The 27,807-nt window shown below is 34.0% G+C and overlaps 3 protein-coding genes and 2 pseudogenes across 7 annotated transcripts; 2 read left to right on the top strand and 3 right to left on the bottom strand.

The window, feature by feature from the left end:
• Positions 1-3,716: 3,716 nt before the first annotated feature.
• AT5G35460 (uncharacterized protein) lies at positions 3,717-6,757 on the bottom strand. 2 transcript variants are annotated; one of them, NM_001344105.1, is made up of 9 exons: positions 6,542-6,757; positions 6,322-6,441; positions 6,178-6,235; positions 5,985-6,085; positions 5,810-5,905; positions 5,628-5,721; positions 5,157-5,394; positions 4,655-5,031; positions 3,744-4,262 (listed from the first exon to the last, which is right to left on the bottom strand). In NM_001344105.1, the coding sequence occupies exons 1-8, from the start codon at positions 6,620-6,622 to the stop codon at positions 4,674-4,676; spliced, it is 1,146 nt and encodes a 381-aa protein (NP_001318675.1). In that variant the 5' UTR covers positions 6,623-6,757; the 3' UTR covers positions 3,744-4,262; positions 4,655-4,673. The 2 variants fall into 2 exon arrangements, with proteins under 2 accessions (NP_198396.1, NP_001318675.1); NM_122937.3 differs by having other exon boundaries at positions 3,717-5,031; positions 6,542-6,731.
• A 1,262-nt stretch (positions 6,758-8,019) lies between these two features.
• Positions 8,020-12,696, bottom strand: AT5G35450 (Disease resistance protein (CC-NBS-LRR class) family). Of its 2 annotated transcripts, NM_001344104.1 has the most exons (5): positions 11,956-12,696; positions 10,541-11,431; positions 10,320-10,463; positions 8,525-10,225; positions 8,020-8,427 (listed from the first exon to the last, which is right to left on the bottom strand). In NM_001344104.1, exons 2-4 carry the CDS (start codon positions 11,409-11,411, stop codon positions 8,535-8,537), a joined length of 2,706 nt encoding a protein of 901 aa, NP_001332515.1. In that variant the 5' UTR covers positions 11,412-11,431; positions 11,956-12,696; the 3' UTR covers positions 8,020-8,427; positions 8,525-8,534. The 2 variants fall into 2 exon arrangements, with proteins under 2 accessions (NP_001332515.1, NP_198395.1); NM_122936.5 differs by having other exon boundaries at positions 10,541-12,696.
• A 453-nt stretch (positions 12,697-13,149) lies between these two features.
• On the bottom strand, positions 13,150-17,297 carry AT5G35430 (Tetratricopeptide repeat (TPR)-like superfamily protein). The gene is made up of 6 exons (NM_122934.5): positions 16,955-17,297; positions 16,500-16,586; positions 16,125-16,241; positions 15,943-16,029; positions 15,792-15,863; positions 13,150-15,293 (listed from the first exon to the last, which is right to left on the bottom strand). Exons 1-6 carry the CDS (start codon positions 17,141-17,143, stop codon positions 13,485-13,487), a joined length of 2,361 nt encoding a protein of 786 aa, NP_198393.2. The 5' UTR covers positions 17,144-17,297; the 3' UTR covers positions 13,150-13,484.
• A 1,188-nt stretch (positions 17,298-18,485) lies between these two features.
• AT5G35425 lies at positions 18,486-19,371 on the top strand (annotated as a pseudogene; the record flags this gene model as incomplete). Its single annotated transcript has 1 exon — positions 18,486-19,371.
• Positions 19,372-23,282: 3,911 nt separating this feature from the next.
• Positions 23,283-24,025, top strand: AT5G35420 (annotated as a pseudogene; the record flags this gene model as incomplete). Its single annotated transcript has 1 exon — positions 23,283-24,025.
• Positions 24,026-27,807: the final 3,782 nt, after the last annotated feature.

Genomic DNA, 27,807 nt, shown 5'->3' with positions numbered 1-27,807 from the left:
TTAAATTTTAATCGATAGAAATATACATTTAAATTGTAACACTTAAATATATAAGTTTATAATATATACACTTTAATTGTAACATAGATAAGGCCCGCCTAAACAGGCAGGTGTAATATATACATTTAAATTTTAATCGATAGTATTTTAATTTTGAGTAGTAAAATAGTAATCTATAAAAATTTTGATATCTACATATACATTTTTGCAGTCATTTTGTGAGATAAATCCTGTAGTTAAGACTTATTTACAATGATTGCCACTAGATTTTAATATCATTTAATTACTACAAAATTATCATTTTTGATATTGATTTTCTCCATGACTATAATAATTCGATTATAATCATCAAACCGCAGAGATATTTGATAGCATTTAATTAATACAAAATTACAAAATATTTAGACAATAATTCATAAACATATCATAAATAAAATCAACATTAATAAAATAAATTGCTTTTTTTACGGAACGGGTTGGCGGGACAGGTTTGGCAGGACGTTACCACCCGCAAACGCAGCGTTTACGATTGGTAGCGGTTGTTAGCGATTGGAACCAATCATAGAAATCGCTAGATATCGCTTTGGACCGCTCGAAATCGCCAGTTTTCAAAAGCTCCTTCCCGCAAGCGTTTGCGGTTGCGGGCGGTAGCGGTTAGGTTAAAAATAAAAAATCTTTTTTAATTAATTAAAATAACTGTGGCTTACACCCAAACCCTAATCACTATAATTAAAATAATCTAATCTTTTATATATCTTATTTTTATTAGAAAACCCTAATCAATATATTGTAACTCTATTCTCTCAATTATGGCATCCGATGAAAATAAAAATCAAGAATCAAACATAAGTATCATCTATCCTTTTATTCACTCATTAGCTAGTGTAATTTTTTAACTATTTCATGGCATCGTTGTTTTTATTTTATTTTGTATTCTTTTGAGTTTTTTGATTGAATACATGTTTCGATTTGTTTTCTCGATTAGAAAATCATTTGGTCGGACGAGATGATATATTCTATTTTTATTTGGTCAAAAAATCAATTTTCTAATATATTATATTTTTATTTATTTTAATAGTAATATATTATATTTATTTTGGTTATTTTTTATTTAATTACTATCGCACCCGCTGGTTTACCAGTCATAAAACTTCCGCAAACGCACCCATTATCAAACGCTCAATCAGTCGTTCAAAACGCTTGATAAAGCTTGAAACCGCAATCGCCCATTTCTGCAAACTCCCGCAACCGCAACCGCACCCGCTGCGTTTAAACCAGTCAGGCCCTTAATAACAATTGTAAACTATAAAATATTTATTTTATAGATAGATACAATTTCCAAACTTTTATGTACACTAGCTTTAAAAAATAAATTGTTCTCGCGGTGTACCGCAGGTTAAAATCTAGTTTAATTTGATATTTTTAGTTTTAAAAAAAATTCAGTCTTATGCATTCTACTTTATCATACATTTTAATTCTACACATTCACTTATTGATAATATTTGAATTCTAAATAGTTATTAATTTAGTATTTATGAAAAAGAAAAATTCTATCTTGCACATTCAATTTTGCAATACACTTTAACAATCCATTTCATCACAATAAACTCATTTTAATTCTACACATTTCATCTTAAGTGATAACAATTTCATATCAAAATAATATTTATATCAGATCAAATATAAATATTACTTAGTATTCAAAATAATTAACAATTAACATTAATAAAAAAATATAGAAATCCACAAAATAATTTGGAAAACAAACATTGTTTAAATTATTATTTTTGTATATCATAATCTCGTAAGTTTATTTTACCTCATACAAAATAATTTGAAATGAGTAAAAAATAAACTAACTCTCATTAAGTAATTGAAAACTCAAATATTATAAGCTATTTATTTCAAAAATGTTATGTTTTCACTTACGACTACATGCGTTAAATTTTTTAGAATAAAATATAAGTATAAGCTTGCTGTACCACATGAAAGGATGCAAGTTTCTCCATCACATGATGTGTTAAAATTCTTAGAATAAAACATAAGTATTCATAACATTATTATTATAACCTCATTAAGTTTTTCATTTTTGTTTTTATGGTTTGATTTAACGAATAAAAACACTATAGTACAAAGATAAATACAATATTATCCAATTAAATTAATGTTAAATAAATTATATTGTTATTTTAAACTTCTGGGCTTTTTGATTAGTATAATTATCTATACTAAATAATTTTTAAAAATAAATTACATGCTAATTTAATTGACCAAAACAAATGTAAAAAGAATTTTGTTAATTTTCCTTTTTGTTAATAATTTTTGTTCTTTTAGATATAGACATATAAGTTAGTATATGTAGACTTGTTTCGCTTTTTTGTTTTTTTATAGCCAATTAAATTAAGGGGCTCTTAAATTAATGTTAAATAAATTATATTGTTATTTTAAACTTTAAGGGCCTTTTTAATTAGTATTATTATCCATCGTAAATGATTTTTTTTTTTAAAATTACATGCTAAATTGAAATGACCAATAACACATTGATAACTAAATTTGTTAATTTTTCTTTTTCATTTAGGAAAAAAAATTATTATTTTATTTTATATATGGACATATAAATTAGTATATTTAGATTTGTTTCATTTTTTGTTTTTCTATTTTTCTAAGAAAAACAAAAGTTAAATCTCTTCTGACACATGTCAATATCTGATCAATAAATTTGACACGTGGCACAATCCTATGAGTTATTAATTTTGAAAACCATATTTTATATAATAAGATTCAGAAATATTTTCCAAAATCCATATATTTTCTTATTTCATATGTTACTTTTTTCCTTTATACAAAAATCTTAATATAAAAAATAACTAGAATCTATAATAATGTTAATTAGCGAGATAGCTTTGGTCGTTTAAAATCTCATGTGTACAGTCTCAAAAGCTTATAACAAAATATTAGAATCTAAAAATGTTAATTAGCATTTTGGGAGATTTATTGCGGATCAAGCAAGTCGCTAGAATCGGCTCAGAGACGGAAACCGAATAGTCAACTCGAACCCATTGATAGTGTCACAAAAAAAAGGTCTTGTATTCGCCGTGCTAGTGGATCAGTTTTGCTGGTTCCGGCCACCACCCATGTCCAACCTCAACCTCCTTAACAGCGTTGGCAATTTTTTCTCAGTTTAGTAAATATAGATTGTCGTACTGTCAAGGTCTTAAGCGCATTTCGAGAAATTTTATTCATAAAATTAAGTTTTTTCATTGAATGAACAAAAAATGAGACTAGCGTAAGTGAGAAATATGCCAAGTGTTGTTACTATACTCTCAAAGGTTGATCGATTACCATCATGAATATTGATATCATGGACAACTCGGACCTGACAAAACACATGATCAAGATAATTTTTCAAAAAACATTGTAGTCAAGGACACACCAACAATATTTACATTGATTTTCTGTTTTCTTTCTCTGTTCAGTGCGGTATTTGGCATGTATCTTAATGCGACCTACTTTGTAGATTATATAATCAAAATCTTATTCCATTCATTTCATGTGATACACGACTACACGTCCTGGATTCCACCAAGACAAGGCTCACGGGTCCAATGCTTAGAAGCGAGCGATGGAAGCTTTTAGATGAGAAGTATTTGATTCTACAAACAACCTAGAACTCGCAAGAACAGATTTGATTCAAGATACAAAGTATTGAAGCAAGAAACAAACTGAATTTCAATTGATCAAAGCGTGAATACAAAGTAGAGAATCAAAGAGCTTAAATTGAAAAGTACAACAATGGTCTAAAACTTAGAAAAGGAAACCGAATAATGCGAAATAAAGAGAGGAGCGTGATGATTCTAGCCGTTAGGCTATAATGGAGGATCTTCGGTGATGGCGTCGAGAGCTAAGTTAAAGTCGCAGCTTCTAAACGTCGTGTAGTCTTTTCATGAGGGTGAATATAATCAGCAGAAAGTCTTCAAGTACATCAGGGGGCTCTTCGGTTTGGTTTGACTCAATTTGACCGTACGGTGCAAATTGGTGGTTCTTGAGTCTTCTTCCAAATCAGCTCGTTACAGGGGCGATTTGCATCGATCAAAATCCTCTTCATGGTCGATTTTTGAGTGAATTCTTTGGCGGAACTCAAGTTATTAAGCTTCATCTCCACTGAACAATAGTCGTATCGGACATGATGGATTTCATAATGCTATCGGCATACTTATTAAGCTTATTCCGCGGCTGGTAACGACATGTTCGAGAACTATGCACTATCAAACACATGAATGTTATGATCTTTAGTGATGGTTGTTTTGTACAGCAGAAACAGAAAACAAAATCCGCGTCTCAAGGAGAACTTATCCCAATCTACTTCGCTGAAATCCGAAGATTTTCCTTTCTCGAAAACGCGTTAAAAATATAGTTAAATCTCTCATAATGCAATTTTAAGGCCAGAATGTCCTAGCGAAACAGGATCAAAACTTTGGCTAAAGAGTAAATAACAAGTTTCTTTAGAAAAAATAAACTACAAGATCATTCACATACATTAAGCTTTTAGAATGATGTATAGCAACAAGAGAAACAAACAGTTATAGAACAAAACATGAGGAACAAAAAAAACACCAATCATGATTCACCTTTGAAAACTTTATTTTACATGTACCTTTTTGTTAGAACCATGATCATGTTTCAGTAGATTTTGGCTCATTCTCAGTCGGATGTGACACAGCTTCATGATGTAGTATCTGCTCCTCTATCGGCTGCATCTCAGCTTTCTTCTTCTTCTCTTTCTGGATCACTTGCCGTGGCATTACCTCTAGTAAAAAGCTCCCTCCGTTCCACACAGCCGCAGAAATCTTTAGGATCTGAAAGATCACATGAAGTCTATAAGATAGGAAGATCGGTACGGTCAATGCCATGGTTGCCACCGTGAAGATGGCCTGGAATAGGATGTACATCCATATACGATTCTGATCCCCTAGCAGACCGCTCAGCTGCCACAACTTATTGTTTGCCTTTTCAGCTTTCTTCGACAGCTCTCTGCACATACCAAAGGATTCCATCAATACAAGTGTTCACTCTATGGTAAGAACACATTACATTATGCTGTGACCTTAGCGATCAATATGAGGAGAACATTAACATACGGCGTAGACAAGAGATACCTGTAAGAAGTCATAACTTCAGGATCTCTAAGGAGTCTCTGCCTACGCAGGACATTGACGATTAGAAAATAGAGCACTTGCCAAAGAGTATAAACGACTAAGGGGACGAGAAACAGCCATGTGAATAGGTAAGCTTTGTCTTCAACATAAGGCCATGAAACCCTACGATCAGTGCCTACAGGGTGCATAGCTGCAAAAGTCGCTGGATTCCACCACCTAATCGTGAAAAACACGAGCCCTGAAACCAAAATTCATTACAATAATAAAGAAACAATGGAGAGAGAGAGCATAAAGCTTAACTATATCTATCATATGCATTACAACAAGGAACCATGTGTTTGAATTAAAAACGGTTGAGAGGGGAACAACAAGCTAAGAATTCATACAACTACTTTAATCAAAGCCGTCAACTTTAGCAATATGAATCAATAACATATCTTCTTCTGTCAACAAGAAGATTATAGAACTCACCAGGTAAGAGATGTATAAGAACACTAACAATCTTATCCGGCGAACTAAAAACCAGACTGCAACGCCAGACAATAATCGCCCACGCCAATGGTCCCTGCAGCACAAGACACAACCAATAAAATAAATCAGCACACACAATGACACAAAAGACTCATATACATACATGTAGTTAAAAAGCATACCTCAGCAAAGGAAAAGCAAACCATGAAAAGCTTTTCATTCTTAGGATACAGAAGAAGATCAACCAAGAAGATTGTATTGGCATAGTAGCAAAAGTCCTATCACATACACAAAAATTGTTTCAATAACAATCAAAACGACTGTTTCTTAATTCCAAATCCTCAAAAGAGACATTACCAGAAGATAATAATGCCATTTCTTAAACCGGTAATATATCCATCGAAGAGGAACAAAGATCACATAGAAGAAACAGTAAACTAAAGGAATGTCTTGAGGTCCTGAAAACGAAAACATCATCAACATCAACAACATTGAATTAAGAACAAAACACAAAAAAAACAAAAAAAAAACACAATTTCTTTGAACTCACTTGCACCAAGTAGGAAACAAAAACCTCCAAATCCAAGCACACCAACGAGATGTGTCACCTTTAAAACATTACAGAACCAAACATTTTCAAACCAAAGTAACTTAAAATCAAAACATGATTGAAGAATCAAGAGAGAAACCTAACCTTATTGATGAATCTCTCATGTTCTTCGGCTTGTTTAGCGATCTTAACGGCTTGTTTCGATAAGATCTCACGCGTTTGTACCGCTTGTTTAGACAACAACTCTCTCGTCTGAACAACTTTCTGTCAAAATCAAAAACAATTGGTCCACAAAGTCAAAATCAACAAAATTGGAACAAAAGAGAAACATCAAAAATGGTGAAAATCGAATCTGATGTTGTACCTTTGATCGATCTTTGAAACGTTGTTTAACAGCATCAAACGAGTCTAGTCCATTGGAGTTTGAATCTTCGTTATTCGCCATTATTGCGGTCAGATTTCTCTGTAGATGCTTTTGTCGTTTTTAAAGGAGAATCCGAAAACACTGAATTTTTCTGTTTTCAGGATATTTTACTTTATGCGGAATTAAAAATTTGGTGAAGGAAAATGACCCAAAAATCATTATTAAACTCTTTATATTCGTTACTATTTTTGTTCAGTTTTATAAAGTGGTGATTAATTACATGTAATCCAATAATTACATTCATAATTAAGTAATAAGGACTTTATGTTTTATCTTGGGAAATCAGATGGAATATTAGTCCTCAAAGTAAATTAATTCCATTAATTGCCTTTGGTGATTATATAATTTAAAGACTTTAATAAGAGAGACTGAGAAGGAGCCACGTGTCGAAAGTTGAAACTTCTAGGACCCTCTTTTGCGCGGGTCGAGAAATTTCCTAGCGTACACGTATTTTTCTACATTATTATAGTTAGAGGAACATTTTGTTTAATTGCATCTTGTATTAAAGAAAAAAAGTAAAAAAAGAATGCTGTGGTATAACTTCTTTACTAGGTGCCGACAAAAAAAAAAAACTTCTTAACTAGGTTTTATGAGTTCAAAACTAGAGTTTCTTGACAAGGTTTCACATGTTCCAGAAGCTTTAGTTTTGTTTTTGGATGAAGTTTGAAAGATTCAAAAGCAGTGTTGTAAAAAGCGGTCTAGACGGTCGTTTATATGCCGCTAAGCGTTCAGTTGACGCCTAAATAATCATCTCGACTGCCTAAAATAACATAAATTTCGTTTTAGTATATTTTTTTTATTTTTAACTAATATTGCTTAAATTTTATAAGTTTTACTTCTACACATGGTTATAAACATTCATATATTGTTGATATAAATTAAAGAAACATTTTTATCTAATTTTTGATTAGGATCCGATTAATATTTTCTAATATATAGTTTTATATGATTTTTATCTATAATATCATATTTAAAATGTTTTATGTCATAAACGGATAAACCACCTAAAATCACTTAAACCCCGACTAAGCGTTCTAAACGCTAGGCGTTGGGTCATCGCCCGTTTATCGCCTAACACTTTTTTGAACATTGTTCAAAAGTAAACAAATATACTAAAGCCATAGAATAAGGGGGTCTGTCTGAAGTTGAAACAAGATTTAAAAACAAAAGTACAAAAACTGGTGTTTTGTTCTGACAATCTTATGTTGTTCCTGAACAAGAAATCGACTAATCCCTCAACGACCCAAGTCTAAGTCACGAGTGCAAATATCACACAGTACTGATAAAAGAAATTAAAATGAAACAAAAAACTTGTACAAAATGAGATTGTTTTGTTTATTGTACATCAGTTTTGCTCGTCTTGGTTCAACCATGACTTCACTATGCGTACACAGTAAAAGAGGTGCAAAACTAACAAAACTTAAGCCTAAATGTGATAAAAAACAAATCTAACCAGATTTGATGTAAATAAAGCTTACAAAAGCTAGCTAACTGTGTTAAATCACAAACGAGAAAACAAAACAAATTCGTATAAACATAAATATCCAATTTTTACAATGAACTACAAAAAAAACAAGGTTCGTTTCTCAATTTTATGAAAGAGTTCTCAAGCACGTTCCATGCATCCACACCGAAAACAAACATCAATAAAAAGCATATAGTTCTGAGCCACAACATAACGATGCACTGAAAGCGAGAGCTCCAACGTAATCAGTAGTACTTCAGAATCTGTATTCCAGAGATTTATCAGTAGATGACTCTTGTGAAGCAGCCTCTATCTCTCCCAATATAAGAGAATTTGACTAGCTTCTTGTTCTTTCCTGCATCTATTTAAAAGATGATCGATTTTAGAACAATGTATAAAAGTTGAGACTGTCCACATGACTTTGAAAAGTGAACATTATTATACCGTTTATTTTTTACCTGCTACTGGTTATTCTCTTTGTTCGTCGTCACAGTTGAAAAATTGAACATCGGGAATGTGTTGGACTTTGTAGTAATCTTCTCCAACCAATTTCTCCTTCCACTCCCTCTTCATTCCTTCAATCTTCAGTTCCTTTAAGGATGTTACATACTTGAGTCCGTCAGGAAGTTCCTCCAACTTTTCGCAACTATGTATAATTAAATCACGAAGACATGGCATCGACCCTTCTTCTACTATCCACTCTTCCAACTCCGATTGTTCAGATATTTGTAGAGCACGTAATTGAGGAAACCCGCCTTTTGAGCACACCATTCTCCTCCCTATGAAAGCCTTGCGTCTTAATTCAACCGACTTCAGATGAAGCAACTTTTCTAGAATTGGCATTGGATCCTCCTCCATGTGGCAAAACAATAAATATATGTGTGCAATGTGGGGAGGTAATTGATGTTGATCAGGAATCTTTGACAAATGTACTCCCAAACTTAACTTCTTTAGATGAATAAAATCCAGAACGAATTCTCCCACATAATCAACCATATAGGTTTTGCGCGAATAAATGAAACTAAGTGTCTCCAGCTTTCGAAATTGACGGAGAGATGAAGATAGATTTTCAAAAGTACACCTTTCACTAAAAGATACACCGAAAAACCTGAGCTTGGTCATACGGAGGAGGTCTGTCACACTACTGTGTTGCGTTGAGAAACACCACAAGTACTCCAGGTTCACTAGATCACCCAATTCCAACTTGGTTTTATCATGCATATCCAGAGGTAGGGAAAGGTACCTCAACTCTAGCATCTCTTTCAAAACATTTGGCACGTGAACCGGCACCCCGATAGCAACATGTAAGTTCAAATAGAGCATAAGCTTTAAATTCCGAATAGTAGAAGGTAGATGAGATACCACAGCTTGGTGTAAGCTCAAGAATCTCAAATGGATGAGCCCTCCAATGCTAGAAGGTAACTTCCCTCCTTCAAATTTTACCGAAGACAGATCCAACACCCTGAGCAATGGTAAGCTTTGGAAGCGTGAAGCTGATTGTATCCAAAGATCTTCCTTGAGTCCCAAAACTAAAAGAGATCTGACCTTTTTTTTGTGTCCTAGTATATGAAAGGCTTTACCACTATGTACGGTGAGTCTTCGAGATCTACTAGGAGATTGAGCAATGATGGTAGAGGTGGAAGTAGGGACTTTGATAATTTGGAGGAAGTTCTCTACTTTGGCTTTAGATATACATACTTCCCTCATCATGTCATGCATTTGACAAAGTTTAAGTCTCCAACTCAAATTGCTCTTTTCAGCAATAACCAAATTTCTCCTCACTAGTTCTTCTAGGTAGTCTTCTCCACTATCAAGGATGGTTAATCCATCGTAAATTCCCTCTGCGGCCCAGTAACTGTACAATGTCCGTGTCTTTATCTTGTAATCTTCAGGGAAATGGGCTAGGTAAAGGAAACAATGCTTTAAATCCGTTGGCAAATCTTCATAACTCAAAGACAATATTCGGTAAACCGAATTGAGACTGTTGTCATCTAAGCACGATTTTCCTACGATTTGAGCTCCGATATTCTCACTAACTCTTTTCCACTCACTAGCTGTATGTTTATTAGCTAACAAGCCTCCCAAAACTTTAACAGCTAATGGTAGTCCTCCACAATATGTGACCATTTCCTTTCCGATGGCTTCCATTTCTTCATATTCTGCATAGTATCACAAGGTAATACATTTCAACATGTTGGCTGAAAAATAAAATTTCCTAGATTCTTGATCTTAATTTTAAATTTGAAAGTGTACCAGTTTCATTTCTTCTAGGGACTATCCTCTCAAAGAGCTTCCAACTTTCTTTGGGATTTAGGATTCTTGCTCTAAAAGATAAACATGTTGGATCAGCATGTAACCCAACTCCTTCATTTCGAGAAGTAAGTAGCATCTTCCAACCTGCAAAATATTTGTGTCTATGTTACGGATAAAAAAGCATTTATAAAGTGCGTCATGTATGTACCATAAGAGCTCACCTCTTTTCCGTGGAAACACTTCTTTTATTCGATCCCAGTCTTCTTCTTTCCATACATCATCGAGGACAACCAAATATCTACCGGTTTCCAACAACTGAAAGAGTTTACCCTGGATTGTATATTCGTCCATCTGTAAGATCTCACCATCGTGTGGCCGAAGTTCTTGCAAGATTCTCTGCCAAACATGCTTCTGAGTAAATTGTTGCGAAACACAGACCCATGCGAATCCATCAAAATGACGCCGGACTAAATCATGATGAAAGATTTGTCTGGCCAAAGTGGTTTTACCAATACCGCCCATCCCAGATATAGAAACCACTTGAATGTTATCAATTTCCACCATAGGACCAACCAATTCTTCAACACTTTGCTCCACCCCGACAAGATCGCTTTCAGAGCTGTTAGGAAACGTTTGCCGGATCTCCCTCTGTATGTCCTGAAGAGACAGCGAACGACCACCATCAATGATTTGTTGTTGTATCCCTAAACTCTGCATTTCCCCAATCACCTTAGAGATCCTTTTAGTGATACCCTCGATATCTGAAGCAACCTTGTGGCGATCCGTCAAGAAGCAAGCAAGTCGTCTCACATGATTCTTGACCCCTTTTCCTTCTCCTCTAAGTTTGTTCAGAACATAGGATTCAATTATATCCTCAGCATCAAAAACAAGGTCTTTGACATCTTCCAAGAAGTTCCTCACCCTATCACTTCCATGTTTCTTTGCATCTGCATCTTTCAACAGCGACTGTAACCCTCTCAGCTGACGCTTTAGTCCATCAACTTGCTCATCTATTCCATTCAATCGCTCGGATTCTCGATTAAGAAGCGCCCAAAGCTTCTGAACTCCAAACGACACAACTCCTTCAGCCATAACTACTCGTCGACAATCACCTACGATAAATCAGCTCGGAAAATTAGATCTAGAAGCAGCTAAAAGTTTACTCCAACTCAACCGTATGGCTGAGGGTTCTCACATTTCTAAACAATAATATATATTATGATTACTGATCGATTACCACCTCTAGACTCTAGTGATTCCTTTTAGTTAAATAAATCATACTTTTTATAGTGCGGATTATTAAATTAGATGCGACACATGAAGAATAATTGTAACAACTTGTCTACCACTTGTACAGGAGACATAGTTTTTTTTTTGATAAAGACAGGAGACATAGTTGAAACCTGTTGTTTGCAAAAATGTAACTTGATATAAAACATAAGCAAATTCGAGAGTAAACACACAGTACCTTAACTCATGTAATAAGTTCTCTAGTATTACTAAACCACAGAAACTGTCTACTATCGACAAGCAGGGCAGGACAGCAACAGATTGATCGGTTAATAAGCAATATATTTGTTCTAACCTGACCAGATACTGATGAATACACACAAAGCCAGAGTGATAACAGGTTTACCGTTTCAGTCGCAAGAGGTAGCCATTGAGTGAGGAAAGAGTAACAAGATTATCAAAAGACAAGACCACCACGTCACTGTTTATCCTTAACAACTTTAGATGCATGTATATCTTTTACCCGTTCCAATCATCAGCAACAACGCTAATACAAGAAACAATGGTAACTTAAGGCGGCAAAGATTCTTTGTAGGTCGCATCATTATTTATCATCGTTAAATGGAATTCTCATCAAGACAAAATCACTAAACCCTTATAGCTAACAGACTTCAGTCTTCAGGTGAAGTAATTTCCCCAAAGCCTCTTCTAGGCATTTCATCGAACACCTTCGCTGCATGGATCATTGGAGTAACCAAAACCAAAGTTGTTCTACCCTCACCAAACATGCTTCCACGAAACAAGCATACCAAATTTAAAAGAGAAATGTGTTGATGACTTTTGATTGCCTTTTTCACTCTCATGTGTCAATGACTCAATTAGTTCTTACACGCTTGCTTGCATTTACATTGCTTCTGTACACAAAGAGAAAGACATAAGGACGAGCCACGTGTCGAAGTTGACCGTTCTAGGACCCTCTTTTACGTTGGTCGAGAAATTTTCTAGCGTACACGTATTTTTCTACATTATTATAACTAGAGGAACATTTTGTTTAATTGCATCTTGTATTAGAAAGGAGAAAAAGAGAGACTTTGTATTACAAAAAAAAAAGAATGCTGCGGTATAACTCTTCTGAACTAGGTTTTATGAGTTCAAAACTAGGGTTTCTTGACAAGCTTTCACATGTTCTAGAAGCTTTAGTTTTGCTTTCGGATGAAGTTTGAAAGATTCAAAAGCAGTGTTTTAAAAAGTGGTCTAGGCGGTCGTTTAGATTCCGACTATACGTTAGGCGTTCAGCTGACGGCTAAAACCGTATCGACTGCCTAAAATAACATAAATTTTATTTTAATATATTTTTCTTATTTCTAACTACATTGTTTAAATTTATAAGTTTTACTTCTACACACATGGTTATAAACATTCATATATTGTTTGATATAAATTAAAGAAATTTTTTGTCAAATTTTTATTTAGAATTCGATTTAATATTTTCTAATATATAGTTTAACATAATTTTTATCTATAATATCGTAAACGAATAAACCACCTAAAATCGCGTAAACCCCAACTAAGTGTTCTAAACGCTAAGCGTTGGTCATTGCCTGTTTATCGCCACACTTTCTTGTTCAAAAATAAACAAATCTACTAAAGCCATAGAATAAGGGGGTCTGTCTTAAACAAGATTTAAAAAAAAGTACAAAAACTGGTGTTTGTTCTAACAATCTTATGTTGTTCCTGAACAAGAAATCGACTAATCCCTCAAGACCCAAATCTAAGTCACGAGTGCAAATATCATCTCACAGTACTAATACAAGAAATTAAAAACAAAAAAAAACTTGTACAAAAGTTTATTCTCTGATATTTATCGAACCAACTAATTTCTAAAGCTTGAATTTCAAAAAAGAACAAACCATACCAATTTAGAGTACAAATCTTCTATGAGGCTCTCACTTCCAATCTCCCTGGAACAAAGCTCACATGGGTACACTGTTTTAACCGAGCAAGGGCGTCTTGTGACCTACCCAACATGAGATCAATGTAGACTGCTGTAACTGTAGCTTGTACATTGTTCGGTAAGAGAGTTAACGCGTGCGTTATCAAAGATTTTGCTTGGTCGTGATGTCCTTGTGTGGCAAGCAGCGCGGCAAGGTCTGCGAAAAGTGCTCCACGAGCTTCTTCTGGCTTAAGGAAAACTGAATCCCGGGTATTTCCCGTGGAGGGATCCAATGTCTCTTCACAATCAGAACTTGTGTGCTTCCACCACTGGTCAAAGTCTTCTTGCGCATATGGCAGTTTAAAATCATCCTGTCCGAGTAGATAGGCGGATAAATGTGCACCAGCTTCAATGGGTCGATTGAGCAAGCAGAGGGCCTCCGCTGCATAGATATGGCCTAGGAAAACATAAATCTTCGAACAATCTGCAAGTTGCAAGAGTGAAGTAGCAGCTGACAAGGCTTTGATAGGATTCGCCAACTCCAATTCTACATAAGCCATATTGGCAAAGAGAGCCTGTCTCATCAACTGCTTTTCTCTATTACGAATATCCTCAAAAGCAGAGAGTGAGTTTTGAATTATTTCTTGGCTCATTCCTCCTTTTGCCTCTTTCGAGTCTGTGTTCGTGTTACCTTCCTCATGATCAGAGGATGATCCTTCTTTGGTCTCATTCATCCCCACGGATAATATTGATCCAAGATCTGATTTAGAATCATTCGAGAGAGACTCATTGAGCAGATATATACCATTTGAGAGACAGACCCGTGCTAGTGGTAATGAAAGCTTTGACAATTGGTTACTTCCAGCAAGTTCAACGTATCCATTTTCTTCAATCATTAGTTGTCTCCGATTCCCTTTCCCAATTACATGGACTCTGATTTCCGATCTATCCAAAGAACTGTTTCCCCCTTCCAAAAGACCCTTTTGTAAGGCCATCATACAGCATTCAGCTAAACGGAGCCAAATGAGGGGTTGTCGGCGGAAAACATGGCTTGCCTTCTGGAAACATTGAGCAGCAAGTAGAGGCTTTCCAGATGCCAAATAAAGCAAACCACAGTTGTATGTGATTAACATAGACTTATTCTGTGAGAGAGAAAATGTCTTCGCTGGTTTCCCATTTCTAAGTGATGAACAGCTCCTTAGGGCCTTTAAGAATAGCACAGAGGAAGCCTGATAACATCCAAGCTGATAGAATATGCAACCAAGGTTGTTGTTAAAGATCCCTGAAGTCCCTGCTTCTTTATGAATACCAGAGACCAACAAAAGCTTCATAGCCTTTGGATGATTCCCATGAGCATACTCAAGCTGGGATTTCAAGAGGAGAGCCATAGAAGAGTCCCTTTTTTGAGCTATGTTCATCGCATGCTTGACTTCGCGCTTCGCCAGCTTCAAGTTTCTGGTCAGAAGCAAAAACCGGACCTTGTAAAGCTGCAACTCAAGCTTCAGATCAGCAGTCGAGAACGACCTCTCGCTTAATGTCTTGAGAAGGTTGTTTGCCGGAATATGGCCAACTAGCTTCATTCGTTTCTCTGCCTCAATTTCTGCTAGAACATTTTCATAGTCTAGAGTTTCCTCGCACAGACTACTTTCAGCGGCTGTTAAATCAGATCTCAAAGTATCTGACGCCACCGAGCTGCTCAGGAGAGAAGATGTCCTGGATACCTGATTTGAAGAAAGTTGCATTGTGCTTCCATTTTCTTCATGACTTCCAAAACCAACACCAAAAGCTTTGTCCATATAGTCAAACACAGCCTGTAAATAATACTTGTAAGCTACAGAGAGAAGGAAACATCTACGGAGAGACTCCAAGCAATGAGATTATTAACTGATCAATTCAAAGAGTCGTTCACAAATGTCCCGGTATATCATTCAAGCGAAAATCAAATTCCTCGCAATGAACTAAAAGTCCAACCTTCCCTATCAGATAATAGCTAGGTAGAATTATCTGTCACCTATTACAGTATTCTAGTAAAAACATTTTGACACCAGCTGCTTTCCAATTTGCACGGCATATTATACAGTTATAGATATATCCTATATGTTCTTCATGGCAAGTATAGAATGCAGACATGTTTTAAATTCAGTGACAAAGGCTCACCTAAGAAAGAAAAATATAGAGACAAAACAATTAAATTTCATCTGAAGAAACCTTTAAAAACAGCCCATGGATATAGGTTGAATTTTCCACTTGCGGAAGAGATCAGTTGGACTATATTTCAAGACTTCGAGACCAGTAAATACAACACTTACCAAAAAATTTACAGCATCACGACAAGCCAGTGAAATATCCAGCAACAAGAAGCAGATTTGAAGTGCGATTGTCTGCATATAAATAGCAAGTTGTCAACTTAAAGCCTGTAGGGCAGGTTTAACAAAATACAACAAAAAGGAGGATACATACCTCGTCTAGCCGCTGAATATTTTGAAACAAAGGTTCTAGAATGGAAAAGGATTTTGAATAGTGATACAGATGAAACCAGGTAACCGCCTGCAGGGAGACCAATGAACATCAATACTTAACCTTGAGAAATGCGAATGGCATAGCTGAGACTCAAAAAATCAAGGGAATACATCAGAACATACAATGTTGAGAGTTGTTACTGTCCTATCAAAATGATCCTTTGACACAGAGACGTTAGTTCCAGGGTTTGCAGCTTCCACTTGGTCTTTTGCTGCAGAAGAAAGTTGTTCACTCTGTTTCTGAAGGAAAAAAAAAAAGAGAAGAAGAAACTATGTCACAGATATTCACATAAAGACTACTAATAACATTACTTTCTCCAGTATTTTTCCGTAAGGTAATGTCCTGGTCCAGTCCAGATTTAACAAAAAAGATAGAAAAACGACAACTCCAATTTGAAATCATCTAAACGTTCTCATAAACGACTAAAAAAGTAGATAGATGGCTCTTGCAGATAAACTGAGAAAACACTAAAAAAGTAGAATTCTCAACACAAATACCTTGACACGTTTTAGCACTTCCACCAATTTCTCGGAATTCGAGCAACCATCCTTGAAGTACTCTGCAATTGCCATATTGTGTAGAACCTGCTTTGATCAATTGCAAACACAATTCATAAGCCATTGCTTTCAAACCTAGAAAAGTAAAAATCTCAACATTCTTTGGAAAGTAGCTCTAAATCTAAGCATGACTTGTTATAATTCTAAATCCAATCACTGAAAAATGAAGGCTTTGCTCAATAAACCCTAGCTCTACTTCGAAACTACTTGAGCAGAAACAAAATCAATAACTTCGGATAAGTCAGATCTAAACTTAGTAAAAATCTATATCAAGTCAAACTTAACTTCTTTATTCATAGTATCGATCTAAACATGTAAGAATCAAACAAAAACTTGTAGAAAGGCAAAATCAAAACTATTGAATCCAAAGAAGAGGAAGAAAAAAAAAACTGAACCTTGGGATCGTTATGTTTCATCTGATCAAGCTGAATCAAAACGTCGATACACTCTTCGAATTTTCCAGATTGGAAATAGGAAAGAGCGGTTTTAGCGAGTGTAGAGGTTACAGAGAGAACAGCTGCGTCGTCGGAGAGTGACGACGCATCTCTAACGGCGTCGGATGATAACGAATCTCGAGAATCCATAACCGAATTGTTGTTTACCCAGATTTTGGGGTTTTGCTGAATTGGAATGTTTTTGCAAGAATTGAAATACACACAAAATCAAAACCCTAGCGAAGTTAATTTCAGAGAGAGGCGAGAGAGAAGAAGATACGCTTTTCAGAGAATATCCACGCGCAGGAAATGAGAAAGGAGGAGTAAGGTATGTATTGGGCCACGTTGGGCCGAGTTGGGCCGTACTTTATCTGTCTCAGTTAATGCAGGTTTTGATAATGGTATCCAAAGTATATATAGCTCACATTGTATTAGTAGGTTAATAAAAGAACTTGACTTGAGAAATCTAGGATAATAAGTAGATAAAACAGATAAGTCAAGATGAAAAATATACAATTAAAGTAAAATACACTTTTCAGAGAATATATAATATTTTCACATATTTTTGATGAAAAGTAAAATATCATATTTTCTGTTCATTTTGTTTTGTTTTAGTGTTATACCTAAAATAATTGTGGAACCAATTCCATTAGGTTGTAAACATTTTTACAAAACTGTAAAACTAAGTTTTATGGATGTTTTATGTTATAATAACTCATATGTGATATCACGTACGTAACAATATATTTCTCTAATATAAATTAATTTTTAAAATGTATATCGACTTATCTTTCGTTAAATTTTAAAACAAACAAAGCTAAGACTAAATTTTGAATAATTAATCTTTTTATATAGCCACCTCATATTTTAAACAGTAGCCTAAATAAAAATATTTTTCTATTTCAAATCCAAATTTTCTATGTTTAAATTTATGGTTGGTTTGATTAAAATTTAACATAGTATTTACATTTAATTAAAACAAACTTCATTAAGTTTTTTTAAAATAATAATATATATAAGGTAAACTCATTTAAAAAAGATCAAAAAATCAATTTAGAAAGGTTTTATGTATATATGTGTTTGTATGTAGGCAAATATGAATGGGTATGCCCAAACGGCCAAACCAATCCATAATTAAGTCTCCAGCTTTTCAACTATTTCAACACTACTGTTTAACAATTTAAATGAAATTCATTGTAGCTCCTATGGCATTATGCTGTCAGACGAAAAGAATCTAATTAATTGATGCGTCCTTTTGTTTCAGGCTATATTTACCTGCTGGTTTCCTTCTTCTCTACCATATTTCCTAAAAAAAATTCTTCAACTCTTTCTCTCGTCCTTTAGCGACTGCGAAAAGGATTCAGTTCATATGTCTTTGTTTTTGTAATAATCAATTGAGTCTCGGTAAGTAGTTTAACCCTTGATTACAAAGTTTTTTTATTTTGCGAGATCGATTTTGTAATAACTAGGGTTTCTGGTTTTACTTCCCTAGATGGGAACGCTTGATCTTCCCCTTCGTCTCATAGCTTTTAAGGAAGAACCTCGCGGCGAGCGAGTTAATGTGTACCAGAAGATGAAAATGTTGTGTGCTATCCTCAACGCGCTTGACGATGATAAACGACATGAACTATCGCGGTCTTCTCTCGGAGATCTTTTGGATTTTCCTAACAAATCGGCGTGGTCTCCTAATTTTGGAATTTTCTACCGGTAGAGAAACCGAATGAGATTTGGCTTCTTTTTGCTGGTACCCCAATCCGTTTTTCATTGAGGGAGTTTAAGATTGTTACTGGTTTACCTTGTGGTAAGTTCCCGACAACAAAGAAGAAGAAGAAAGGCACAGTTGGGAAGATAAAACTTTTCTACAACAAGTTGTTTAGTTTAGAAGATGATGTCACTGTTGACCGAGTAATCGCCCTGCTGAAGAAGAAGATTGTTTCTAATCCTGATATAAGGTTGGGATGTGCGTATTTAATACTCGTCGATGGCTTTCTACTGCCGACATCCCATTATCCAAAAATTGTGAAGGCCCACGCTGAAATAGCGGAGGATCTCAATGCATTTCTTGCCTTTCCATGGGGTATATTGTCATTTAAGAAGATGATTAAATCGATTAAAGAGAGGGATATTGAACAACTCGCCACTTGTTTTTTTGTCGTCCAGGGGGTCTGTTATACGCGATGCAACTGGTTGTCTTACAAGCAGCACCAGCTATTCAGGAAGGACCTGTAATGGGCGAGACTATTGACTATGAGTCTGATGGCGAAGACGAAGATGTTGAAGTGGAGACCCGAGAGTCTGTCCCATTCAAGCTTGGGAATGCGCAAGAAGTGGATAATTTCTTTGATGTTAACGCTCCCAAATCCATGTTACTCCGGTAGGAATTAAAGTTGTGCTCAGTCTCGTCCCATATAATCTTCACCTTTAGATGAACTTCCTTCGAATCCGCCCTAATTGCCCTGAACAATGTCATATCTTCGTCGATTGTTATGTAGATCGGGTTAGCTTGTTTCCAATCTGGCCCCATCATCCAGTGTGGCCACTGATAACTCAGTTCGACTTTATCTTCTCGACCAGCCCTGGATTTTTCTTTCACAACATTCACCAAGCTTGCGTACCCATCCTGCTCCCTCAGTCGTACGCCCACGCTAAACCCTTCCAACTCGCCGACGTGTTCGAAAAACCCATTTTCATCTTGTTTCCATTCTCCTAGGATCAACCTAACAACGAAAGCCATAGTGCACCTGCAAATATATTCGCCGATAATATAGTCGTTAGCATGGTTAGATTTGAAACTGGTGACATGTAATGACTTTTCGGGGGAAGTACATTTATGGATGTAATCGTTAGAGCTTTAACTCATACCTTTTCGGGTTGACTGATTTTTGGTGTTTCCCCAGAAACTGTAATAACTTCTCTGAAGCTAAGCTTTTTAGTTTACTAGATCTGTTTTGTTCCTCCAACTGCAATATTGTGCTACTAAATAGTCCAAAGTCTATAAATGATATCTCGCAACCCAATAAATAACTGTCATGTAAATAATTAGTTTTTCTATTTTCCCTTCCCAATGCCGACACCAAGATTTTATGCAGATATTTTCAGAAGCATTAAATGTTGCCGCATCATTACATATTTAATAATATTTGATGTTGATAGGGATAAAAGCATCAGAGATTGTTGTAGAGGAAGAGAGAAATTTAAATACAGAATTATCAAGCATACTTTTTTAATTTCCTCTTTTTCTGAGCATAGATATTTAACTCAGCCTTATATGTAATTGTTTCATATGTGTGAGTGTAACTTTATGTTTTTCGTTTTAGTATCTTTTATATTATTGTTCTTTTCTTGTGGAGCGAAAATTACTAAATTATATATCCTCTAATGGATTATGATTCTTGATGGACATTATTGATAAGAGTGACTAACTTGTAAAATGGATATTGACAAATAATAAGAAACAAAGTTTATTGGTAAGTGTGATATGTGATAATTTTTCGTTTTTTTTTTGTTATCTGAAGGTGATGTTTTGGTTTCAAATCGTACCTTGATGATGAGTAAGATGAAGTTTTTTGTGTATCTAAAATTTGGATATTCAAATCATTTGACACAAAATCATTAGTTTAAAGTCTTAAGATTTTCTAAAGATATAGCATATTATTATCCACTTTATTTTTTGCTGAAATAAATTTTCAATTAGTTGATAATAACAATAAAAAACAAGAATTTAATGATAATTACATGGTATTATTGGCTCTCTTGCTCCAAAGAAGAGATATCTAGTATCTCTTTTCTATTGTTTTTATCACTATTTTTCTATCTATTAAAAAGGTATGTGTATCATATCAGTTTCTTCAACTAGTTGAGATATTATTGTAACACTTTGCCGAGAAGAGATAGATAAGAAGTTAACAACACTCAAAATACACATGAGCCATTAAAACAACAATAGTCTGTGTTTTGGTTAAGTTTTTATCCAAATTATGTGTTTTGTCGTGCACTTTCTGGTAAACTATTCACTTATAAACACATTAGTTAATTAACAAATTTACTAAGTTAACTACATACACTAATATATAACATATACAACTAATATATTAATTACGACATATACACAATATAACAATTCATCTAATTCGGTTTTGTCTCGTCATGTCCGTTCTCAATTTGAAATCCAAAAATTGTTTATATCGACAATTTCGGAACAAATTTATAATGTAACAACGATAAATATGTTCACCTCTACACCCAATACCAATATTAGATACTTTAATGAACACAATTTATTTTTTCCTTCAAAAAATAAAAAGATACAATTTAACTTTTATACTAATGATTCTCCATTACTTTCCAGGTCAAACTCTACAAACTTTAATCAATAAAAATAATAATTAGCATGTGCTAGGCTAGTACATAGTCTAGTTGTAAATGACATTTTGAGTTGATGATTTAAATGTCCAAAATTTATACAAAAAACATCCTCTTACTCATTATCAAGGTCCGATTTGAAACTGTGATTGATGGGTTACAGATAACCGTATGAATCACCGTACGGCTCCTTGATTGCATTGGCCTTGTTGACAAAGTGATGTCCACTTACTAGATCACCCACCATCATCTTTCCGACGAGCCAGGTTTCCCACTCAAGCTCTCCGCGATCGTTCTCGCATACCAAAGAGTAAATCTGAGAATCTCTTTACCTTAAACACACCAAAAAATCCTTAAAAGAAAATCTTTAAATTCTCTCCCAAAATCTCCAAGCTCAAGAACACTTTCTAAGTTTTGTGTTTGTTGTATTAGTGATTCATTTGCCTTTGTTTCTTTCGTTTATATTAATTTTAATGTCCGGTCTTTACTAATTAGTGCTTTAGTCCAGTTGTTTTGATGTTCCAATTCCTTATGTGTCAAAAGTTTTTTTTTTTGTGTATTTCACTTTAGAATTACTTTTTTCTAATTCTTATTTTGATTAATTCTTTTATGCTTCTAATAATCATATATATGAAAGTTAGGCAACTCTTTCCATATGAGTGACACATCATTACACAAAAAAATGACATGTGTCATTCTACATTAATTAAATAAAAAGATTGATTTGGATTTGGATTAAAATTGGTTGAGTTATTCGCAATTTCGTGAGACACGTTTTCTCAGACGCGAATTAAGACCAGCGGGGATTGAAATTGAGATCGTGGTCTCGTATGTTTTCCGATCGGGACGATATTTTGTGGAAACTTCGTGACGTCTAGGGCTAACGTTTCACCGGAGATATTTAATAGTTAACGGTTAGTTTGTATTTTAGGGTTTCGTCTTTGAGGTAGTTTGTTTCTGTTTATTGTGTCCAGTTTGTTTCAAAGGTTGTTTTTGGTTGTGACTTGTTGTAGGACGTTTCTGGACTGTTTCAGACTCAAGGAGAGTCTCTCCTGAGTTTAATTGTTATTAGAATCAATTTGTTAAGGTGAGTGCGTGACCATGAGCTTATCTGAGCGATTGGGTTGTGTGATTTGTTCTGTGTGATGATATGTAGGTGTGGTGAATGTGTTTTGGATGAATTGTTAATGACTGGTTTGTTTGTATTGTATTTGTGATTATACCATTTTATTTGCTTGTGTGTATAGCTCGTAGATGGGAGGATCGCCTCACTAAATATTTATGATAATACTTACGCATCTCATTGTGTTGTTAATGCAGGTAAGATAAAGTGTGATTGTGGAATCATGGCAAGGAAGAGAGGATGATCTAAGAACTCGTTTGTTTTATTTTTGGTTTTTTTGGTTATTGGAACCCGGTTAGGATTGTTAGTTATTTTTGGTTTTGTTGGTCGAATTATTTATTTATTCATAAAATAGTATTTTTGACTTGCGGTTTAATTGTTATTTTATTAGTTGGGTTAATTAGTCATTTATGGGAATATTTAATTATATTTAAAAAAAATGGGTCGGGTTGTTTCAAATTAAATTGGGGGAAATTATTTTGCAAAGGGAAGGATACGCAAAGCGATAAACAAAGCGGCGAAGGTTAGTTTGCGACGAATTTTCGATTTTATTTTAGACGGAATTCGCCAAATCCATTGTATGAAATAAATTCCACTGAATTCTGGTCTATATAAGTGTGGTCTAGGTTAGTATGCGACGAATTTTGGATTCTATTTTAGCTGGAATTCGCGAAATCCATTCTATGAAATGATTTCCACTATATTCTGTTCTATATGAGTGTGGTCTTTTATATACGTTGTTTTTGTTAACAAAAGTCGAGACTTTTTCTGGGTAGAATTGCCTGATGGCTCTAATTTTACAGGATGGATCCAATAAAATTGTCGGAGCGGCTATTTGAGCTTGGAACGATAGAGGGGACGAAGAAAGTTAACGCATACACTGTCTTCCACTGGATTAAGGATATCAAACCCGTATTAATTGATGATCATTTGAAGAAATTGGAGAATTCTCAGTTTGGAAGCATACTGCAAATGGTGGATCATTTGAACTCGGTCCGGGTTATGCATCACATACTGACTAGGCAGTTGGTAACCAAAAAAGAGTTTGAGCTGTGGTGGACATTTGCTGGAAAGCCCATGAGGTATGCTATCCAAGACTTTGCTTATGTAACTGGTTTGAACTGCACACAAAAAGAGAAAACAGAAAGCAGCGAAATGGGAGACATTTGGAATTCGTTGTTTTTGACTAATGAAAACCAACGCCGGAAGCGATTATGAGGACTAAGCTACTCGTACCTAGACAACTTGTAAAACTAAATGATGTGCAGCGCTTTAGGCTAGCCCTTCTTGTCCTGGTTGAAGGAATTTTGTGTCCCACGATCATTTATACTGTTATTTTGCCTCAGGTAGTAAACATGCATAGTGATCTAGACGAGTTTATCAAGTTTCCATGGGGACGAGAGTCGTTTTTGCTAACTGTTAGAAGTGTTAAAACAAGGAAACTTTATACGTATAATTCACAAGGATCAATCGCTATCCAAGGATTTGCCCATGCAATTACTCTTATATTTCGTATATGGGTTCCGAGCAAGTGTAGGCTAGTGTAGGGAGCAAGTGTAGGCTTTTATTCCAAGTGATGACCAAATGAAAGGAGATTCTTCTATTGGTGAAATGGAACATTATTATATAGTCATTTGAGATTCGTGGTATTGTAAATATTTGTTATGGTAACTGATAATAAATTTGTGTGAATTAAAATGTAACTTTCACATAAGAAAATGCATTGATTTTTCTTCTTAACGTGAAAATGCATTAATTATGTTTTAATTTGTTTTTCTTAACGTAAAATGCATTGATAATGTAAATGTAAGATATTATGAGTTTATGACACATGACATGGATTATTTAAACATTCATTTACAATTAACGGGTTTTAACCGTTTACCATTGTTAATATTATTGAATTTTTTTCTGAATAAGCTCAATAAATTATTCTGGAGAATTAATGTATTATTTCTTAGAAAATTTTAAAACTTTAGAACATTATTAAGAATGTAAATTTTTGGAATAATATAAATAAATTTGTTCATGTGAATTAATATAATAATTTAAAATATCACAATATATTTTATTGTGTCTATTTTTATAAAAAGAATTGAATAAACATTTATTGTATTAAAATTCAAAATGAAAAATAACACATGTTGAAAGAACAGAATGTCAAATGTCAGTTTCGTAGAGCTTGTTTGGGAAAAACCTTCCTGAAGATCAATGGAAAGAATTTGTGGAAATGCAGTTCACTGATAAGGCTAAGGTAAAACCTATTCCACAACTACTTGTTGCAATTGTACATTTAGGAAGAAGAGACATGTAAAGAACCAAATCGAGCTGAACTTTTTATTCTATTTTATAGATACTAGATGGTGTACCCGCGAGTTGTGCGGGATTTAAATTTTTTTTTATTCTTTGAGTATAAATATAATCATTTGAATTTTAGAAGATTTTAGTTTACCCATGTGCATTATCTTTTTAAAGTAGTAAAAAGTTTCTCACATTTTTCATTAAAAATTTTCTCGTTATCTTTTATGATTCACTCGTCGTCTCCCGACATCGTCTCTCTTTTCTCCTTAGATCGTATCTATTTTCTCCTTGATATCATTCAATACTCATTTTTTTAAATAAGTTTCATGATCCTTTTATTATAATGAACATCAGAAACAGAAATCTGAGGAGATGTTTGTCATAAGTTTTTTTTTACCATGTTTTGCTGCATCTAAAATTGCTTTATAGAAACAAATCTCATATATGGACTCTTTCGTATTCACAATTACATAGGATTTCAAAGTGAAATTTTGTACTTTATCTTGACCATTGGAAAATCAAAAATCTCTTTCGACATATATAATTTAACGTATATTATGATTTTAGATAGTATTCTTAATATTGATTTTCTAAAATATGACACTAACGAACTCATAAATATTATTCTAATTTTAAAATACATTTTTTTTAAAAAAAATGCTTTTATTTCTAATGAAAAACTTTTCAATCTACCATTAAGATTCTAGTTTCCAAATAGCATTCTTAAATATTATTATTACACAGTTTTATTGTTCGATAAGATTATTTTATTTTTACTTGTGATGTTTAGGATAGTTTTTGTTTTATTTCAAATCACCTTAGTTTTTTTCAATCTATGTTAATTTCTTAAAAAAACTAAATAATATTTAATTTTTCTCTTTTAGGTGTTCACTTTTTAATTTAGAAAACATTAATAATATAGAAACTTTATTAATGTAACTACTTATATTATAATATAATCATAAATAATAATATGTTCTAAATTCTTCTTTTTTTTAATCGGTACTCAAATTTTAAATGTCTATTTTTCAGAAATGAATTGCTTTCTATTTTAAATAAAAACCTTCAAATTTGGTATTTTTAACTCTTATTTTATTTACTCTACTAAATAATTGTAACTCTTAAAAAATAAATTTGTACCATTAAAATATATGATAAGTTTCTTTTTCCATATCTCCAACTATTTTAAAATATTTAGTCATTATATTTTAAAATATAATGATCTAATTTATATTTATTTAATATCTATTCAAAAGTTTCATATTTTAAGTTGTATATTTATTTATTTTTCGTTTTTTCATAATATTTTCTTAATTTTTTTAAAATTATTGTTTTATTTAATGTGTGAATTAGTTCTAGTTTTAATGTTTTTGTCTTAATAAATAAAATATATGGAGCCCACAAAAGAATAAATCATGATGACATGGATGATGGATGTTGATGTGGACACCATATCACCAATATAACACTTTATATAATGGTTGTTGATGAATGTATAGCTCTCTATGTGATTATCCTTTATTATTACTTCAAGACATCATTCTAGGTTCTACATATCATATTTTTTACATTGATTGGTAACAAAACTATAACAAAAATTATACCACTAACCTCATATATATAATAAAATAATAACACTTGTAAAATTGGAGAGAGTCGCGCGAGTGAGATCTACGCGCTGGCGATTTCTCTCTCAACTCTTCTTCTTCTTCTGATCACAAACTCTTGCTCTGTCGATGTGTTTCTTCGTTGATTCCGGCGATGAAGAGACCCTGTGGTTCATGGCGCTTCAACTGTGATCCGCTACATATTCTCGGCAAATCAATCCATTCAAAATAAAGGGAGCAGTGAAGGGGAGAAGATTCCACGAGACACCGCTGGTAAGAGCTATATTGGCGGTGTAGCTTCGCGGAGAGGAAGGGTAAGACTTCACGGTGAAGAACAAGGGTTGACGGGAGTTAGATTGGAAGACTAGAGATTCAGGAGGTTTCATTGGATCGCTGCTTCGCGGGGGAGGTCGACTCCGGTCCGGTGAGGCTATACCACCGTCGATGGTCCTCAGATCTACTCTCTACTGGCATCAACTCTCATGACTGAGCTAAGAGTTTCACGATGATGACAACTCGGATTGCTTCTTCCTCCTCAAAATTGCTTTACGGTGGCGGGATGGCAACGATCCTGGATCACCATCTTCGTTCGGCGCGCGTCGTCTAGGCTCACCGGAGGTTTTCTGTTCCGGCGAGATTCTGCAATTCTTGGATGGCAGCTCAGATCGTGTTTTACGATCTGAGATTAGGGTTTTCAGATTCCGGTTTAGATTGGTTTGGTAAAACCTAGTCGGTTTTGTAATAGATGGTTTAGTCTGGTTAAATGTAAGTGGATTGGGCCTAAAGAAAAAATGTATGGGCCTAAATCCGGAAATAGCCCATTGGGCCTTATTTATAACATTGAATACCCTTTAACAAAAAAAGAACCTTGTATATATAAAGGTTGACCAACTCTCTCCATATGAGTGACACATTATCACACAAGAAAATGACATGTGTCATTCTACAGTAATTAAGTAAAAAGATTAACAAAACTATATGATAAAAAATTAAAAGTCTTTTTGTTGTGTTAAATTATGTATTAATCTCACTCTTAAATGATTTTCTAAAAACATTTAAGAAATAAAAAATCATAATAATCTATCAAGCACTACTTTCATTCTACTCTACTTATTTTATTAAAATTTTTTTTATCAATAATCATTACTCCATAATGGCTAAGAATTTACTTGGGTTGTATTTTAGATATTTGCTACCTAACGTCATATTAATTTAGTAATTTTACTTGGATAGTTTTTAATAGTTATGTTTTGTGAATATAACTTATCGTATAACCTTCTTTCTTTTCATTTTTGTGCGTTCTGATAACTTGGTAACATTAATATACAGTTTTTTTTACATGTAATGGTCCTCAAAACATTAAACATACCCAAAAAAAAACGAGACTCTATATGGCTATATGCAAAGAAAGAGATCTATGT

This window comes from Arabidopsis thaliana, chromosome 5, assembly GCF_000001735.4.
Source record: "Arabidopsis thaliana chromosome 5, partial sequence".
Classification (NCBI taxonomy): domain Eukaryota; kingdom Viridiplantae; phylum Streptophyta; class Magnoliopsida; order Brassicales; family Brassicaceae; genus Arabidopsis; species Arabidopsis thaliana.
Note: the sequence above shows the minus strand (reverse complement) of the source record. Positions and strands in the feature narration are given on the sequence as shown.